The following is an 18,124-nucleotide window of genomic DNA, read 5'->3' as shown; positions in this document are numbered from 1 at the left end:
GCAACTTTGAAGAGTTATTTGCCTTATCAAGGAAGGGTAAATGATAAATCTAAACTCTGTTATTCATAATTAACAGTATGTTGTTACAATGCGCAGAGATCTCCTTACAACTGATCTCGCAAGTCTCTGTCATGGATTCACACCATCAATTTTTTATTTTCTTATGTTCAGGTTTTATATTTCCAGTTATGTGGGTATTGGTGGAGGTTGAGGATCAAATTGGTGAAATTTGGTTAATGGGTTTGGTTTTTTTGGTCTGCCTTATTGGTTAAGCCATCAGGACCTAGGAAGGGTGTTGAGATATCCCTCTAAAACGGTCCTAGTCTTTATGTTAATGTAGTTAGGACAAAAGTTAGAGTTATGAACATGAAGGATTTTACATCTACCAAATTTTTCTATATATACTATAGTGGCCAAATTGAAGAAAGCCTCTGCTTCTATTAGTCAGGTAATAGTATCTTAGTTGAATGCTTCTAGAGTTATTGACGTTGTTCTTGAACCAGGTTATTGTCAGAATTTTCCCTACAATGCTGAAAGGCTTGGAAATGCAGTTTCAAATGTTATTGGAACAGAAAAGTCCTGTTAATGACAAGCTGATTGAGATTATAGCAAAGGCAGGAGCTCATGTTTCATTTAATATTAGGTAGTTTGCTTTCATGTCTTTATCTTGTTTGTGTGTTGTGTGTAATGTATGTAAAAATTGTTAAAAAATGCATGTTTTAATACAATTAAACTTTCCAATGTATCAAACTAATATTTAATTATCCATTTTCAGTATAAGCAAACTAATATTTAGTTATCAGTGAACTGATTTTTGGTTGCCATTCTAAGTTTCTGTGTGTTTTCACTTTGCAGTGATATTTATCCATTTCTTAAGAAAATGTGCTTGGATGGAACTCGCACACAGGCCAAATTTTCAGTCTCTGCAATAGCTGCCATAACTACTGAGCAATCAGTTTTCTTAAATTTATACGAGGTAATCTTATAAGGATGCCAATGTGATTATAATTTTGATGGAGTAAAACATTGTGTTCATATTTTCCATCATCCATGTTTGGTCAAGAATTTTCCTGTATTGCTTGGATATCATAAGAACAGAAACCGAATATTTTTCAGATTTCAAATCTATCATCAATTGAATAATGTGAGTACAATGAAAAGCTAAAACTCAAGGAATAGAAAAGGGAAAAGAAGATACTAAAGCATATATTTGGACAACTAGAACATGGGTTAAGGTTGTATTTTGGTCCTCGACAAGTAACTGGAGCTTACTTTTCTTGGGCATCATGCACTAGAGAAGTGAACCCGCAACTTTGCTCGAGAGTGATCACTAATTATTAGACCAGTGGACTTTGTGGCCAAGGAGTACACAATAAGGCCCAAGTTACATGAAGAGCCTCTGATATCTTGTGTAAACTACATCGAAAAGTCAATAACTGAAGAAATAAAGAAAGGAAAAATACTAAAGCCAGTATTTAGACAACTAAAATAAGTGTTAAGGGTGTCATATAAAGCCCAAAAACTTATTTTTTTATTCTAGACATTATTTTTTCGGAAGATTAATTTGTTATTCTAACTACTGGTACAAGTGTTGATTTTTAGCTGTTTGATTATAGGTCATTTAATTCTTATTGATGACTGTCGATTCAAACTGTTTGTTTTCTATTTTTATTGTTTTTTGCACAGGCGTTGATCGATCCTTTGTATAGCCAGTGGAATGTCCCGACAGTTTTGCAGTCCCTGGGTTGTATTGCACAACACTCTGTTTTGACTTTTGAAACTAGAGGCGAAGAGATCACATCATATATAACACAAAAGATTATTCAAGTAATTTGAATTAAACATAACTTATCTTGTTTATTCATCTTGCCGGAATAAGGCTAATAATCTGCAAATTTATTACACCTTGCATTTTTTATTAGATGGAGCACTTGGATGATGGTGATAGTGTGACATGCTTAGCTAATACTGCTCAATGTTGCGAATCTTGTCAATTAAAGGTTAGTATGACAAATCGGATGGTCTATTTGAATTCAGTAGTTTCTATTTTGGTGTAGATGCAGACAACAAAAGAGGGGGAAAAAATGAAATAAAGTTCAGATCCCAGTAATTGATAGTTGATGTCTTTCTTATATTAGACAAATAGGAAGAGGTCTAACAGTTGTAATTTTTATAAGCTGCAGTCCCCCTGTAGTATGAACACTATTAAGGAATTGAGTATGTATATATAAAATAACCAGAACATCTCCCGTTAGTTTGGATTGACTACATGGATCTGATGGTGCAATGATGTTTTATCACGAAGTCAAGGAAATAATAGGTAACTCAATAAATAATAGAATGACTCTCAATTTCTTGACAATAGATGACACCTACATATACATAGAAGAGAATAATAAATATAAGCACCTACTCAACTACTTTCAATAAATTCAACTACTAACGACTCTACCGACTTTCTCAACACTCCCCCTCAAGCTCTGAGCCTTTATACCATATTCATCAAGCTTGTTACATAAATAACTTACAAGAGATATTACTTGATATGACACTATCCCTATAGCTAAAGGTTAAGCTTTAAGCTTGTTACAATAAGACTCTTGAAAAAGAAGTATGATGAAGACTAAGACTGTTGAAGAGAAAAGAGGACCAGCTGGGATTGCCAGAGACATGCCATGCCACGGCCAGTAGGAACTGTTGGGACCAGCTGGGATTGTCCATATATCGGCTGGGCCTGTCCGTGTGGTAGTGTTTGTTTTGGCTCTGTTTGATAAGTGTCTGTCCAGAGACACAGACATAAGACATAAAGACTGGAGACAGACACAAAATACATGATTTTTTCAATCTTTAGTTTGATAATGAAGAATAGGACGGAAGACACAAGATACTCTTCTATCAAAATGTCATTTTTATCCCTACAATCACAACTACCTTTCCACCACCACTAATCACCACAACCACCATTCTACCATAAAAAACATTTCACTAAAATTTCCCCTTTCAATAATCTTTCTCAAAAATAAAAAGCGAAACAAATTCAAGAAAGGAAGACGAAGACACAGAAGGTGGCTAAGGTGGCAATGTGGTGGCTGGCCAAAGGCACATGGAGGTGGAGGTGGCAACACAAAGTCAGATGTAGAAGGTGAGCCAGAGGTGAGATGATAGATTCAGAAGGCAATACTGCGGCAGATCTGGGAAGCGAAACAAATACTAAGATTGGGGTGGTGGTGCAAGTGGCAGAGGCATAGAGGCAGTGAAGAAAGTGAGGTATGGAAGAGGAGAGGCAGCGGTGGTCTGGGTGGTTGGGAACGAGGAGAGCCAGTGGTGGTTTGGCTAGAAGGGAGGGAGAAGGAGAAGATGAGAGATATGAAATTATAATCAGCGTAATTGTGGAATTATAAAAATTTAGAATAAGGGCATAGTTGGCAAATTATTGCTTAAAATGTTGTGTTGATGTCTTAGTGTGTTTCTATGCCTCGTGTTCATTAGAACTGTGTTTCACCAAATCAAATGGTGGGCTTGTGCCATTCTCTAGGGAGATGGACAACAACCAAACATTTTCTTAGCGTCCATGTCCATGGGAGACATGAACACTATGACACACGTCCACCTTTTGTTTAGTTAAGACACAAAGTTTCTTGACAAGGACACACACTAAGACAATTTATATCCCACTTGATAGCTAAGGCAGCGTTTTGTTTATGTATTTCTTGAGACAAGACACAGAGACATAAACATTAAAGATATGGACACAAATTATTAGTGTATATATATTATGTTTGGTAAAAAACATTGAACAAGACACAATAAAATTAGAAATGGTCCATATTATCCCTATAATAAATTTTCTTTTAAAACAAAAAAAGCAGCAGCCACCATTGCTGCCACTACCATTCACCATCTGCACCACCACAGATTCATCATCACACACAATTAACCACAAATCAGTCAGCAAAAATTTCACAAGAATCAACAAGAATATTTATTTTTCAAAAGAAAAAAGAAAAATGAAAGGGGAGGAGAAGGCAACGGAGGAGCAGATCTGAGAAAGGGGAAGAACCGAGGTAGAGGGAGAGGCGGCAATGGCAGACTCGAAGAGGAAGACGGAGAGGTGGCCGTGGGTGCTGCGAAGAGGGGGAGAGGCAACAGCCGCAGATCTGGACGAAGGAGGAGATGCAGCTGCAGTGGCGGCGATGGCGGAAAGAGCAATGCTTGAGGGAGAGGTTAGTGGCAGAGGAAAGATGGAGGAGGGAGGAAGGAGGATGGTGAGCATCTCATTGGATGGAGAAGGAGAAAGAGAAAAAAGGAATTAGGGTTAGGGATAAAATTGTTATTTTAAAAATTAACAAGGGATAGAAGTGTAAAAAATTGTGTACAATTGATTGTGTCTGTGTCTTAATATTTTAGAGGAACACTAAATACATGTATTCTATATGCATTTGTGTACGTCTATTAAAAATTTGTATCTCAACAAACAAACAATTGACATGTACTAGCGTGTCTGTGTCTCTGTATCTATGTCTTTGAAATCAAACGTTGTCTAAGACATGAGTTTTCTTTTTTTTTTTTAATTCCAACAATGTCCGTATTAAAATTTTATAATTCTAATACTATGTTTCTCTTATATCATCCTCCTCTTCACCATTCCTCTTCTGTAGTTTTTTACTAGCAAGTACCACCTCCATCACCAGCACCTTGTATCCAACTAAGTGGATCAAATGACTTATTTCGGCTTATCTTGTATTATGTCAGCAATGAGATCATTCACACATAGTTCTCGTTTGGCCATCTTATAAGAGTATTTATAAGTTTTCTTCTGCCTTTGACGACTGGTCTATCTTCCATCTGATCTGCTTTCCTTATTAGATGCTCTACTAGTCTTTTCTCTGTGTTAAAACCTCCTAAGACAATATTCCACTATATTTGCAATAGTGGGTGCTGTTCCAACTTTCTCTTTCATATCATCGTTCCTTATTCTATCTATAAACATATATTATTGTTCATCCGTATAAATATCCTCATTTCATCCACGCTAAGCTTGCGTTCATGTTCACGCTTCACCGCATGGTAGAGCCATAAAATATTACCTTCATGTTTTAAAAGTATTTTTTGTTGCTTACAAAACCCGAAATGCTCCACCATTTTGACCAACCCACTTGGATCCTAGAAAATACTTAAAAAGCTTTACTTTTGATATGATGCTTTTTCTAATTTTTACTTTTGTTAGTATTCCCCCTTTTGGTGTTGAACTTATACGTCATATATTCCGTCTTAGTGCGACTTTTGCACAAATCATGTACTTCAAAATCTTGTCTCTACAATTGTAGCTTCTCGTTTAAACCTTTCCACGATTCTCCTATAAGGACGACATCATCTTTAAAAAGCATGCGCCATCCTTGGATATGCTTAGTAAGCACTTCTAAATCTAATGTGAAAAGGTATGGGCTTAAAGTTGACAACTGGTGTAATCTTACACGAATTCCCTCTGTCACACAACCTTGGGTTCTCATGCTTGTTTAACCCTATCATATATGTCCTTAATTGCACCAATATATGCAATCCTTACTCCCCTCTTTTCCAAAACCTTTTCCAATACATCGCCATCATTCTCCTTCACAATCCTTACTCCCTCTTTATTTATTTATTTATTTTTTTTTGGTCCTTTGGTCATTTCTGTTTTGTACTTTGGTTTGTTTATCCTCATTGCTATCTAACATTTCTGTCTTAAGGTGTATCTAGTTGATGGAGCTGTTTATTTTGAGAGATAAGCATATTTTTACATTTAATTTGAACTATACATATACATCAATGCTCAAGTTTAAGTTTGCTAAAGGTCACTTGTTCGCTTAAGTTAAATGGCAAGGCATTATTTAATGACGAGTATGGTTGATTAATGTGAACTGCCAACATGACGAGTATGGTTGATTTGGTAAAACACCTTGTGTTTGAGTAAGGGCGTAACTGGTATAATTTATTGTACAAAAAGAGAAGGTTTTGTGGTTCAGTGGTATCCTATAGGATTATGGATGTATAGCACACCGGGGCAGGTGGAGAACAACCTAATTGAGTGCATTGTATTTCTTCCATAATGACTCTGTAATTTTCACAATTATTTTTTCTTTTTGGGCAGATTTATGGACTTAAAACCCTGGTAAAGAGTTATTTACCTTATCAAGCAGGCCATATCAAATGCAATATTAAGTTTTTGTTGGATATTTTGTCAACAATGCTATACAACAACAATTTTGATATGACTGAGACAGGCTCATGGTATGGATTTTAAAGTAATTTACTAACTTGCTTATTCTTTTTTTCCAAGTTTTGTGTACTAAGTAAAATGTTGTTGCTTTAGGTGAATACTTTATGCATCATCTGTTTGATTCTCAGCTGCTTCCTTTGGAGTGAGAGTTGCATGCTAAAGATATTGTAATTAGAGAACTTCTAAATTATATGTTGAACACAATTTATAGCAAACTATGGTTTGTAGAAGACTTTATAAGCTATGCTTTTCTAAGTTATTATGATATTTATAACTGAACTCATATGTTAAACAATTTCTCTTCCATTTTCTGTATCTGACCATATATTGCATTGAATTATTTAATTTCTCGGGTCAAACTTGATTCGGAAATGTTATTCTATGTTACCCACAGGGAAAATGACATGTCTCGTATCAGATTAGCTGCAGCAAAGGCAGTTCTTCAGCTTTCTAGGAAGTGGGATTTGCATATTACTCCAGAAATTTTTCGCTGTACTATTTTGATTGGAAAGGTTTGTTTTTCTGTAACATCTGAATTTAAAATAATTCTTCACTCAAGAAATGTAGATTGACTAACCACTTATATACTATTTCCCAATTGAAATACAAGCAAAGAAATGTGGGCTTGATTTTCCCAGATAAGAGCAGCCAACTGATAGAACACCACAGACAGTGGTGGTTGAAAACAGAAAAGAACCCTATGCTTTAGATACTATGTTTAGACAATGATTTAATGTGAATAGCTTGAGGTATATGAACTCCTCAGCTCATATATTTATATACACTAATTAATCATTACAATACCTACTAAAGATAAAACACAATTATTCATAATTGATTCTAATCTAACCTAATTGACACTAACAGCACCTAACAACTAATTGACTGAATTATCTGAATATGATATCAACAGATGTAATCAAGAACACCAAGAGGATTGCTGATTCTAAGGACACTTTTGGATTTTGCAAAGAGTGGATGTCCAAAGAATGAATGTAAATGTATTGTTAGACACTATAAGAATTCGAGATAGGAAAATTGTTTTTTTTTTGGGGGTGGGGGATAAATGATTAAGACCATAATGCACGCACCTTCAACGACAAATGTTTTGACAATGTTTTATGGGTAGGATTGGACTCCTAACATCTATGCAAAGCTCATGATCTTTATGGAAGACTTTCCCTCTTAGATATGTTGACATAAGAGCTGTTACCTACCTTCTTGGAAATCTTTTGAAGGTAGTATAGAATAGAATTTAATTTCTAGGGTTCTGAATCAAAGTAGTCAATAGCAGGATATAGGATATAGATAATAGTGTTGACTGATTTGTTTCATCGGACCAAACGTGATTAATATAGCATTGGAAACAGCATTGTGATATAGTTAGCATTTTTAGTTATCTGTATTCAGAACTCTGCATGTATGTGTACCCTTACGACTTTTCAAGACAACCATTGAGCCAAAGAATTGTTGACACACGGCTTTTTACCCCTCTTATTTTCCTTAACAGTATCAACTTATCTACTCTCCTTTATAAGTTAGATAATATTATATCATTCGGCATTTAATCTATAGATTGTTTCTGATCTAGGATAATTGGCATACCACAGATGCAGTTAAGAATATTTAGTCTCTGGAATATTAAAAAGAATATATGATGTAAGGAATAAAGCAAATTTAGTTCTAATTTCTATCGAGTTTTTCTTATATATGGCTCTTTAAATTATCAATATTTTACTAGTTCTCATTTGGTTCATTAGTCAATACCACATTTTTTATTTGTTGTGTTTTCTGGTGTCTACTTCATATTCCAGGACTCCTCGCCTTTTGTTAGGAGAACATTTCTTGCCAAAATCCACAAGTTGTTGAAGGAGCGTAAACTACCTATTAGATTCACGTGTGCATTTGCATTTGGAGTGACAGATGGCATTGAGGATGTCCGATATCATGTATGTTAATGTCTATGTCTATTATGCATGTGCCTGTTGCTTTTATATATTTTTTAATTCATTTTTAATGCAATATTTTCATTAGATATTTGGACCATAACATTACCAAACTTAAAGAAAAGTAAGCTGAACAAGTAGTTATAATGGTACGAGCTCTATTGGTCGAGTTATCGACTTGCCAACTTGCTACCTCTGAAGCATATTATGAAGAAAACTAGTTTTGTTTGAAAGCTAGGTTTGTATAGTTTATTGTCACCAAAAAGATTCTCAACCAATGTTTGTGGAGTTATGGTTGGTTTAACTTTGTTGCCTAGAGCAGAGTGGTCTTCGGGGACAGCCGACTTCCAACCCTCATAACTCCTTCCACAAAACTTGGAATGAGATGGGACCAATTGTAGTGGAAAGCTCGGTCTTTCTAGTTTGATATCAACAATAACCCAAAGCACATTCAAACATAAAATTATATGATTCTTCATCTAATTCTAAGCTATTAAAGGTAAAGAAATTAAAATAAATTAATATATCATGTAGATTTTATTAAAATATTAATATTGATATATGCATGTATTATATAGAGAGGAAAAAAAAAAAAAAACTCCAGTGGAAAGCTTTTCAATGGTGTAAGAGCTAATTTAATTTACACTGGTGTCATTTGATCTTAGTGTAAATGTTACACCATTAAATAACTTTTTTCTTCATGTAATTTTTTGAAAACCTAGCCATTGGATTAAAAGCTTATATATTATCTCGAGAAAATTTCATGTGAATCCAAAATTGTTTATTATACTGTTTATATACTTGAAAATCAACGTAATATATTTGTTTAAAACATGCATAAATAAAGGTTCTTCGATGATTTTCACTTTGTCATTCATTGGTTGGATTGATAAGATATATATTCTATAAAAAGTTACGAGCGGTGTAAGTTTGTTTAAATTGATACTAGTGTCATATGATTCCAACTCATGTATGCCATGCATGCATGCATGCATTCCATGCTGGTTCGGTCAGGGTGGCTTCGCCCTAAACCTGAATAAACATGCAACATGATCTGCTCAGCAACCAGCCTGCTCGACTGTGGATCAGGATTGAACCCGCCCCAGTTGTGATTAATGGGTTGGGTTCCTGTGGATTTGGTTAGTGCAGCCACCCTTATCAACTCCTCACCCAATGACAACTCGCTCCAAAGCCCTTCCACGTACTACTGCCTTACATACACTCAACCAACTCTAGCAAATTTAAGCTTTGACCTTGCCTCAGCGATTCACTGACCTCACAGCAGAACTGTTGTCACTGCAGTCATTGCTGGTAGAGTGGAAGGTTCCTATTCACAAGTTTGTCGTGTAATGTGTACTATTCTTTGTTCAAGAGAAGGTTATGCAGGCAAGGTCCTTGATGTGCATATTCCAACAGATGAGCAACCTGCAGATCTTCTCACTGAGGCTGTCTCAAAGGTTAAGTTCCTATTGCTCTAAGGCTAGTTTCCTAGCTTGGATCCGCAGCAGATTAGATCTCAATAGTTGTTTAGCAGGGACGGTTGTGATTGGGGCGGCGTAACTGAGTAAATGAGAACAGTTAGTAATCGTTAGTCACAGCCTAAACCAACCTGCGGCTAACAGCTCATGGGTTCCACGCTATGTATCGACTAAATTACCCTCTTGGTTTTTCCACTTGAACTGCAAGATCTCTCTCTCTCTCTCTCTCTCTCCCTCACACACACTCACACATACACAACCTGCTGCTAACAGCTGATGGGTTCCACACTATGTATTGACTAAATTACCCTCTTGTATTTTTCACTTGAACTGCAAGATCTCTCTCTCTCTCTCTCTCTCATATTTAAGGAAAAACTACTAAAAGCTTGATATTAAGGGAGAAAAAACACACTCCTTAAATACAATATCAAGCATCCATACTACTCGATGGGGGACTTTGGGCACCCCATAATGTCCAAGTCCTATATATATATATACATCCTTGCCTATTGCCATCTGAGGTAGATGCTCAACTACTACTTGAAGCCTGGGTACGAACTTGTCCTAGACCCTCTACTTGAGTTGCTGTTTTCTCTGGCTATTATTGGATCTGGCATCTACTCCTTCAATGACAGTTGCCTGTCCTCTTGAGCCTTACCTTCCCATTTCTACTTCATAAGATGTGCATTCTAGATTGTATAGGTAGCCCCCCATGCCTTTGTCCATGGTGATCTTGATGAAGTATACATGAAGCAACCTTGCTTATGTAAAAGCTTTGCTAACCTTTGATCTCACCTCAGTGATTTGCTGACCTCCATCTGAAATCTTTGCTTTATAAACAATCTGAGTTTGTTCTTTGTGTAGTAAAATTTCCACTGTGATTTAGCAGTTTGGTGTTTGATATGGGGGTGATGCTTTTCACTCCTTGTTTATTTCATCTTTGTTCTTCATGAGGTTACATCTTTTTTATTGTATTTCTAATTACTACTTTTGTTCATAATGTTAGTTATTAATGTCAGTTTGATTATGGGTTGTATCTTTCTGCTACATGATGATTACTGATACTTCTTTTTTGTAGAGCTATGAATATATTGCAGAATTTATTAAGGATTATGGTCTTGTCACTCGTAAACAACAAAGTTCTGCTGCGCATGGAGCAGTTGCACATCCTACATACATGGTCGTCTATTTGATTCATGTCCTTGCTCAGAATAGCGACTTTCCACTGAAAGGTTGTCGGAATGAAAAATTGTATGCTGACTTTTGTAGGTAATATTGTTGTTCTTGTTCAATATCATGTTTAAAGCTTTACAGTTTATGGGATATGAATGACTTCTAAAACCTGCAATACATGTGGATTATTGTGTAGTCCGCTCTTCTTTGTCCTGCAGGCATTTACCAATGCCAGTATAGTTGATGGTGACCTGGATGTTGTAAATGATGCTGTCTTGCATCTTTTTAGTATTTTTCGGGCAATCAGAAAAGCTGAAGATGCCATTGATCCCCAGACCAACGCTGTAAAATGTTCTTAAGATTTCCGTTATTAGCATACTTATTTTTGCATCTTTGTTGAATCTTGTATATAGGGTTTATTTGAGTTCTGTGAAATGCAGAAGCTGCACATTCTAGCTGAATTTGGGATGTTTGCTTTAAATGCAATTAATCATGGTGCAATATCAGTATCACAAGCTCCTGGGCAGATTTTGCTTCCTTCCTCATTTTATAAAGTGAGTTTTTCTAAGAATAGCGCAGCTTTTTAGGTGGCTGGTTTAATCTATATTTATTTTACCTTTTGTTTATGCCATCTAATTTGTAGTTTTATTCGGACAATCTTTGTTTTTCGATGTGATCTGTCAGTTACAGGGCAATTCAAAATGTTCAGAGTCATTTTGCGAGGAAGGTTTTCTATGTAGTCTCTTTGCTACACTTAAACGTTGTACCCCTCAGGCATTTGCTCAGAAGGTTCGTGCTTATTCATTACACCACAAATATTTTGTATTTCTTTTTTTGCTGATGGCATTTATTTTTCATATTGCTTGATCTCTCTATTACCAGCCACTTACTAAGCATGGTCGCAAGGGGCAAGAGGCTTTCCCCAAGTCTAATACCAAAATTTCCAGGGTTCTAGATTTGACATCTAGCAAAATGGACAATTTATCAGTGAGAGCAATAACAAATGCTAAATATGTGAGGCAAGATTCACCCCCACGGAAAAGGAGTAAACATGTGCTTTCTTCTAATTGTGGATCAACTGGTTTGCATGAATCAATAGAGAAGAAAAACAAAATTGCAACCAAAAACTGTGAAAAGACTTCAGAGACAAACATGCTCTTGCCTTGTGATTCTATGAGTGGGAAGGGTTGTCAGCCAGAATTACATTTGGTATCCCGAAGATCTAAAAGAGCTGCTGCTTGTACATTAGAAATTGTTCCTACAAGTTGCAAACATACTGTTCAACATTTCAAATGCCCTGAAACCCACCTCAAAGATTCCTGTGGTGTAAAGGTTGGTGGGAAATTCATTGAATCTTAATATCTGGCGTTATTTTATGTCCATCTATAAGTTATATTAGTGTATGTCAAGAAGTCAGATCAAGGCAATGCCATTGCTGTAGCTGGGGCTGATTGTCTCTGGGCATGTATCTATGTGCAGCAACTCTAGTTAGATATATAATCATTTATTGCTTCTGCCTAATTAAAACTTTTAGAAGACATGATTTCATGACATAATATTAGAGCTTCTATGAGCAAAAGGTCTAGAGTTCGATTCTTGTATCTCCATTTTTCTAAATAAAGATAGAAAAATGCTACTTCACAATTCAAGCCCAAAAGAGGGTTTTACGTGAGGGAACGTGTAGATATTTAATCATTCAAGTTGGTTTATGTAAACTCTACTCTGCTGGTTCAACTTAGGATCAATCCAGTCTAACTATCAGGCTCTTAAACAGTTTGTTAAGTGTTAATTGTGATAGCTGTCTGCTGCACATAGAACCTCTTGTAAAGAATCTGTTTCTACTTCTGTAACTATAAGTTGTTAGTAGATTCTGACTAGCTCTCCTTCTGACACTTTTCTCAGCTATCTTCTTTGGAGCTAAAACTGATTGGATTTTAATGTCAAATTTTTCAATCTCTTTTTCTTTGGATCTTATTTTAGGATGATACTTAGGTTGGAAATGTCCCCTTTCCAATCCTTTCTCAAGTATCTTCCTTTCATAAAGCAGCTATTTGACATTGTACTCATCATGTAATTGTTGGAATTTATTCTTATACATGAGCTATAATGGTACAAGTTATTGAATTAGATCATGTTTGTCCCTCAAGTCATACCTTTTAGTTCTTTGTTCCATCATCCAGATGATGGGGAAATAGGATATGCATACCATAAGATTCAATCAAGTTGGGCTTATATGATAGAGGAGTGCTTCAAGTGTTGTTCTTGATAGGAAAGTGTTCATCTAGCTTATGAAAAACATCTACCACACAATTATGAGCTTTTCAAATTTATGTGGGCCTGAATGTGTGAAAAGCCAACAAGAGACTAAGTGCTGTGTTTGCAAAGATGAGGATATTCCTAATGTTGAATAGACTGATGGGATGGGAAAGAATTAGAAGTGACCGCATTAGAGAGAGAGTTAGGATAACACTTCTGGAAAACTTGTAAGTAGATATGGGTAGAGGAAGACCAATAAAAACAGATGACATTTAAAATATCATAAATTGTGACAGCTTGTCTATAGGCATCATTTATGACAGGATCCAATGGGGTCATGTTCAGAATGTGAACCATATACTTGAGCCTGACTAAAAATTGGGACTGATCTAACTGACATTAGGCATATCCCCGCAAACTCCCATTCAATGAAAATAGCAAGCTGTATTTGTTTCTAGTACAGTTTCTTATTAGATCATTAGTGAATACCTTATACCCAATCCTCTTTTTGGTTTAGAAGACAGCCAATAATTTTGTATCCCTTGTTTTGAGATTCAACTTGACCTTTATTTTTGTAATTTAGACTTTTAGTATTGTATGTTTCTAAGCACATTTCTTGTGGAAACAATTCTAATGAATGTCATTTTTTTTGTGTAGAAGCAAGATATACTGGCAGATGTTTCAAATAAAAAGAGTTTCTCCCACTGGTGAGTTTCAGTCAACAGTTTTTTACTGTCTAGTCTTTTCCCTCATTGTTTCCAAATGTAATCGAGTTCAAATTTTATTAGATAGTGCCCAAAAAAATAACTAATGCTCCTTTTTAACACTATATTTCTTTGGGGGATATCTATCTATGTCATTGTTTAAATCATGAAAAGTTAAAAAAGTATGAATGAAGAGAGTCTACAATGGCTAAAACACACTGATATCATCTTTTTCTTCTCAGGATAAATGACTAATTCCTAAAATGATTAACTCTTGGTTACTCTCCCCAAAACTCTTGCATAAGTTAATCATTTGGTGTATCTTGAATGATGAATTCAATTGTGTTGCTTACTTGCTTGTTCTCACCTTAATTTTTCTGGATAAGTATTCCTTTGCTTAATTATCACACTGGTTAATTGATGTTCCTCTCTAAACATGTAGCATGTATGTTTTCTTATTCTCAAAAGTGCATTTGGATAAACATATGCACATTTAATATGTCTTGCATGTCTGTCATTGGTTAATTGCGTATATACAGTGGCACTATCTGTCCATATTTCTTCTTGGTTAATGCACACACCTTCAATAGACAGATTTTCTGACAAACATGTCTTATGGAATATAACTAGATGCCTAGCATCTATTTGGTGTAAAGCTCATGATCATTGTAGAGGGTTTTCACTCAGTGACTTAACAAGGATTCCTTCCATTTGGTAATAGACTGAACTAATATATTGACGGCTTAGTCTCTCATGTATAGCATACAAGCTCTAGTGACAGCTAGATGCCAACTAAGCAAACAGTTAGCAACTAACTAAGCAATCAGTTACCTTCCATTTACTGGTTATGTATACTATTAAGATCTTTGAGATCAATGAAGAAAATAACAAAAGAGTAACTCGATAAATGAGAGAAAGAATATTACTCTTATATGATATTTACATGAGAGAAATACTAGCATCTATTTATAATAATAGTAAACCCTAATATTAGAAAGGAAATAAATCTAGAGAATAATGATAAATAACAATGTTAATCTTAAGAAGCCATATTTGATATTCTTCTATATGATATGACTCTATTAGTAATTGCTAACACTCTCCCTAGAGCTTGACCATATAGATAATATAATATGCACCAATCTTGAAACCTAAATAACTTATAGGAGATATTATTTGATATGATTACCAAGAAACTTTTCTCTGGAAGCAAAATTTGCTTTTGTCTGCACTTTTCCTTGTGTTGCATCCATCTGTCATTGGCAACGATATCAATTAGATATCAAGAATGCCTTCCTTCCTTCATGGATTCCTTGACTAGAAGTATACATGCAGCAGCCCACCTGGGTTTATTGCTTATTGTTCTATCAACACAACCCCAAATGTGCAATGCATTTATTTGGTATTTTATGTAGATGTAGTCATTACAAAGAATAGTAATGAAGGGATAACTTAGTTAAAGAAACATCTATATCAACAGTTTCACTTAGGATTTGGGAAAACTAAAGCACTTTCTTGGTATTGAGGTGGATCAATCTAAAAGTGGTATTGCTTTGTCACAGAAAATATGCCCTTATGTTGGAAGAAACAGATATGATGAATTGAGAATCTGTCGATAGCCAATTGATCCTAATGGCAAATTGTTGCCTGATCAACGAGAATATTTTCCTGATCCAGGGAGATATCGGAGACTTGTAGGGAAGCAGAACTACCTCACCAATACTAGACTAGATATTTCGTACCGTTAGTGTAGTGAGTCGGTTTATGTAGTTCTCTTTGCATCGATCATTGGGATGCTGTAATGCATATTATGAAGTATATTGGAAAAGCCCCTGGACAAGGACTATTATACATATATAAAGGTGGGTATTGTGATCCAGATTGGGAAGATCTCCTATTGATAAATGGTCTCTCTAGAGGTATTGTGTTTTTCTTGGTGGTCTTACTGATAGACTGTCTATCTCTGGGTATTGTGTTCTTGGTGGCAATCTTATATCCTGGAAAAGTCAGAAACAAAATTTCGTTGCTCGATCAAAGCAGAGGCTGAGTATTGCATCATTCCATTAGTGGCTTGTGAGTAATTTGGGTTAAACAATTACTTTCAAAATTGAAGTTTGGAACAATTATAAAAATGAAGTTATGTTGCGATAATCAAGCAGCATTCCTGAACTTCACATTGCCTCATTGCCTCTGATCTAGTATTCTATGAGAGAACTAAACACATGGAGGTTGATCTCATTTCATAAGGTAGAATGTTTTACCTAAAGAAATTGTTAGAGTTTGTTAATTCCAATTATCCGTTGGCCGATATTCTTCCAAAGTCTCTTAGAGGTCCTCGTGGTAACTACATTTGTAACAAGCTTGGTGCATATGAATATGCGCCAACATGAGGGGGAATGTTGATATTAAAGTAAAGTTCCTTAATGTATCATTTAGGATCAATTAGGAATAATTAACTTCTTAAAACAATGTTGTAAGTGTTTGACTTGAACAAAATGATTAAAACCAGCATTGCAGTGGTGGTTGGATCAAAGAGAAAAGGACAGATTTAGAGAGAGCACGGTGAGATGAGCACTGAGGAGCAGCAGTAGGCCGCACAAAGCCAGGGATAAGAATGGAAATGCTGATAATGCAGAAGATGACAAGCGATGTGATGAAGAGAACAATACCAGATCTGCAATGAGGACAGGCTCAAATATGATGGTGTGTTCACTGATTGGTGATGGCGACAGTACGGGAATAGTATGGACGGGCATGGCAAAGAAAATATATTCGTGGATAGTGGATAGTGGTGAGATGCTGGCATGCTGCCAGAAGAGATGCACAACAAAGAGGACAAAGGTTTTTAGCTCTGTTTCAGCACTTAACTGAGAACGTTGAGAACTGGTGACAGCGGAAGGATCTCAGGGAGCTCAAAGAGGATATCCTAATTTTGATACCATGCTAATATCCATGATTAACTAAGAAAATAATAAAGAATAACTCACCAAATGAGGGAGAATATATTATTCTTACGTGATATGTAACATGAGAGGAATAGCCTCTATTTATAATACAACAACAAAGTCTTTTTCCACTAGGTGGGGTCGGCTACATGAATCAAACGATATCATTGAGCTCTATTATGTAGTCCTTTGAGTCTTCACATTAGTTGTAGTATCATTATACATGTTTTTGATTGCACGAATATACTCTTTCTTTCCAAAATCTTTCATAAGACCTCTATTGGCACCTTATCATACGCTTTTTCCAAATCAATAAACACCATATGTAGATCCCTTTCATTACTACGATACCTCTCCATCATTCTTCTTAACAGGTATATCGCTTTAGTAGTGGATCTGCTTAGCATAAAATTAAATTGGTTCTTTGTTACTTGTGTCTCGTCTCAGCCTCTTTTCTATCACCCTTTCTCATAACTTCATGGTATCGCTCATGAGTTTGATCCCTCTATAGTTTTTGCAACTTTGTATATCGTTTTATTCTTGTAAATAGGTACCAATATGCTCTTTCTCTACTCATCTTCCAGCTTTTTTTACTTTAAAATTCATTAAAAAGCTTGGTTAACCAATTGATACTTTTCTCCAAGGTCCTTCCAAGCCTCAATAGGAATATTATCGGGTCCTATTGTCCTACCATTTTTAATCCGCTTTAAAACTTCATTTATCTCGAAGTTTCGAATCCTTCGATAGTAGTCGAAGTTTTGATATTCTGTTCTTCATTAAATAACTTGTAGGAGTAGCTCTTTCACCTTTCATTGATTTTTTTCTCTTGAGCCAAAACCTCTCCATCTTTATCCTTTATGCACTTAACTTGATTCAAGTGTCTCGTTCTTCTTTCACCGCTTTTTGCGATTCTATATATACATTTTTCTCCTTCTTTCGTGTTTAAAGACTGATAGAGACCCTAATATGTTCTTGCTTTACTTACAGTCACTTTTGTTTCTTTCTTAGTTGCCTTATATTTTTTTTTCAATTATCTGTATTGCGGTACAAAGACCACTTCTTAAAACATTCTATTTTTGTCTTTATTTTTTCTTGTACACTCGTATTTTACCACTAAAACTCCTTGTCTCTTGGTCCTATCTTTCTAGATTTACTAAAACTTTCTTTTGCTATTCTTCTAATAGCTTCTGTCATTTCCCTCCATATCTCTTCCGTGCTTCCATCTCCATCCAATTTTGCTTCTTCTCCTACCTGTCTTAGGAAGCTTATTTGTTTCTCACCTTTCATCCGCCACCACCTCGTCCTCGGATTTCTCATATGATGTATTTTTCTCAACTTTTACTCAATGCGAAAATCCATGACG

General features: G+C 35.6%; 1 protein-coding gene across 7 annotated transcripts in view; it reads left to right on the top strand.

Annotated features, from left to right (window-relative positions):
- The window catches only part of LOC107615610 (ARM repeat superfamily protein), a 32,761-nt gene that overhangs the window by 11,156 nt on the left and 3,481 nt on the right, over nt 1-18,124 (top strand). For all 7 annotated transcript variants that reach the window (XR_015900061.1, XM_088500345.1, XM_088500343.1 and 4 more), the window contains exons 14-26: nt 504-643; nt 856-976; nt 1,687-1,827; nt 1,923-2,000; nt 6,131-6,270; nt 6,654-6,771; nt 8,074-8,208; nt 10,762-10,952; nt 11,053-11,200; nt 11,297-11,410; nt 11,541-11,645; nt 11,739-12,188; nt 13,770-13,819. Coding sequence is in view for 6 of the 7 variants with exons in the window: in XM_088500345.1 (XP_088356471.1) it covers nt 504-643; nt 856-976; nt 1,687-1,827; nt 1,923-2,000; nt 6,131-6,270; nt 6,654-6,771; nt 8,074-8,208; nt 10,762-10,952; nt 11,053-11,200; nt 11,297-11,410; nt 11,541-11,645; nt 11,739-12,188; nt 13,770-13,819 (1,931 nt within the window). In the remaining variant the exon portion in view is untranslated. The remainder of the gene's footprint in view (nt 1-503; nt 644-855; nt 977-1,686; nt 1,828-1,922; nt 2,001-6,130; nt 6,271-6,653; nt 6,772-8,073; nt 8,209-10,761; nt 10,953-11,052; nt 11,201-11,296; nt 11,411-11,540; nt 11,646-11,738; nt 12,189-13,769; nt 13,820-18,124) is intronic.

The sequence above is a fragment of the Arachis ipaensis genome, chromosome B9 (assembly GCF_059453495.1).
Source record: "Arachis ipaensis isolate K30076 ecotype BB chromosome B9, ASM5945349v1, whole genome shotgun sequence".
Classification (NCBI taxonomy): Eukaryota; Viridiplantae; Streptophyta; class Magnoliopsida; order Fabales; family Fabaceae; genus Arachis; species Arachis ipaensis.
The sequence above is the reverse complement of the archived record's forward strand: the minus strand, read 5'-3'. Positions and strand labels throughout refer to the sequence as shown.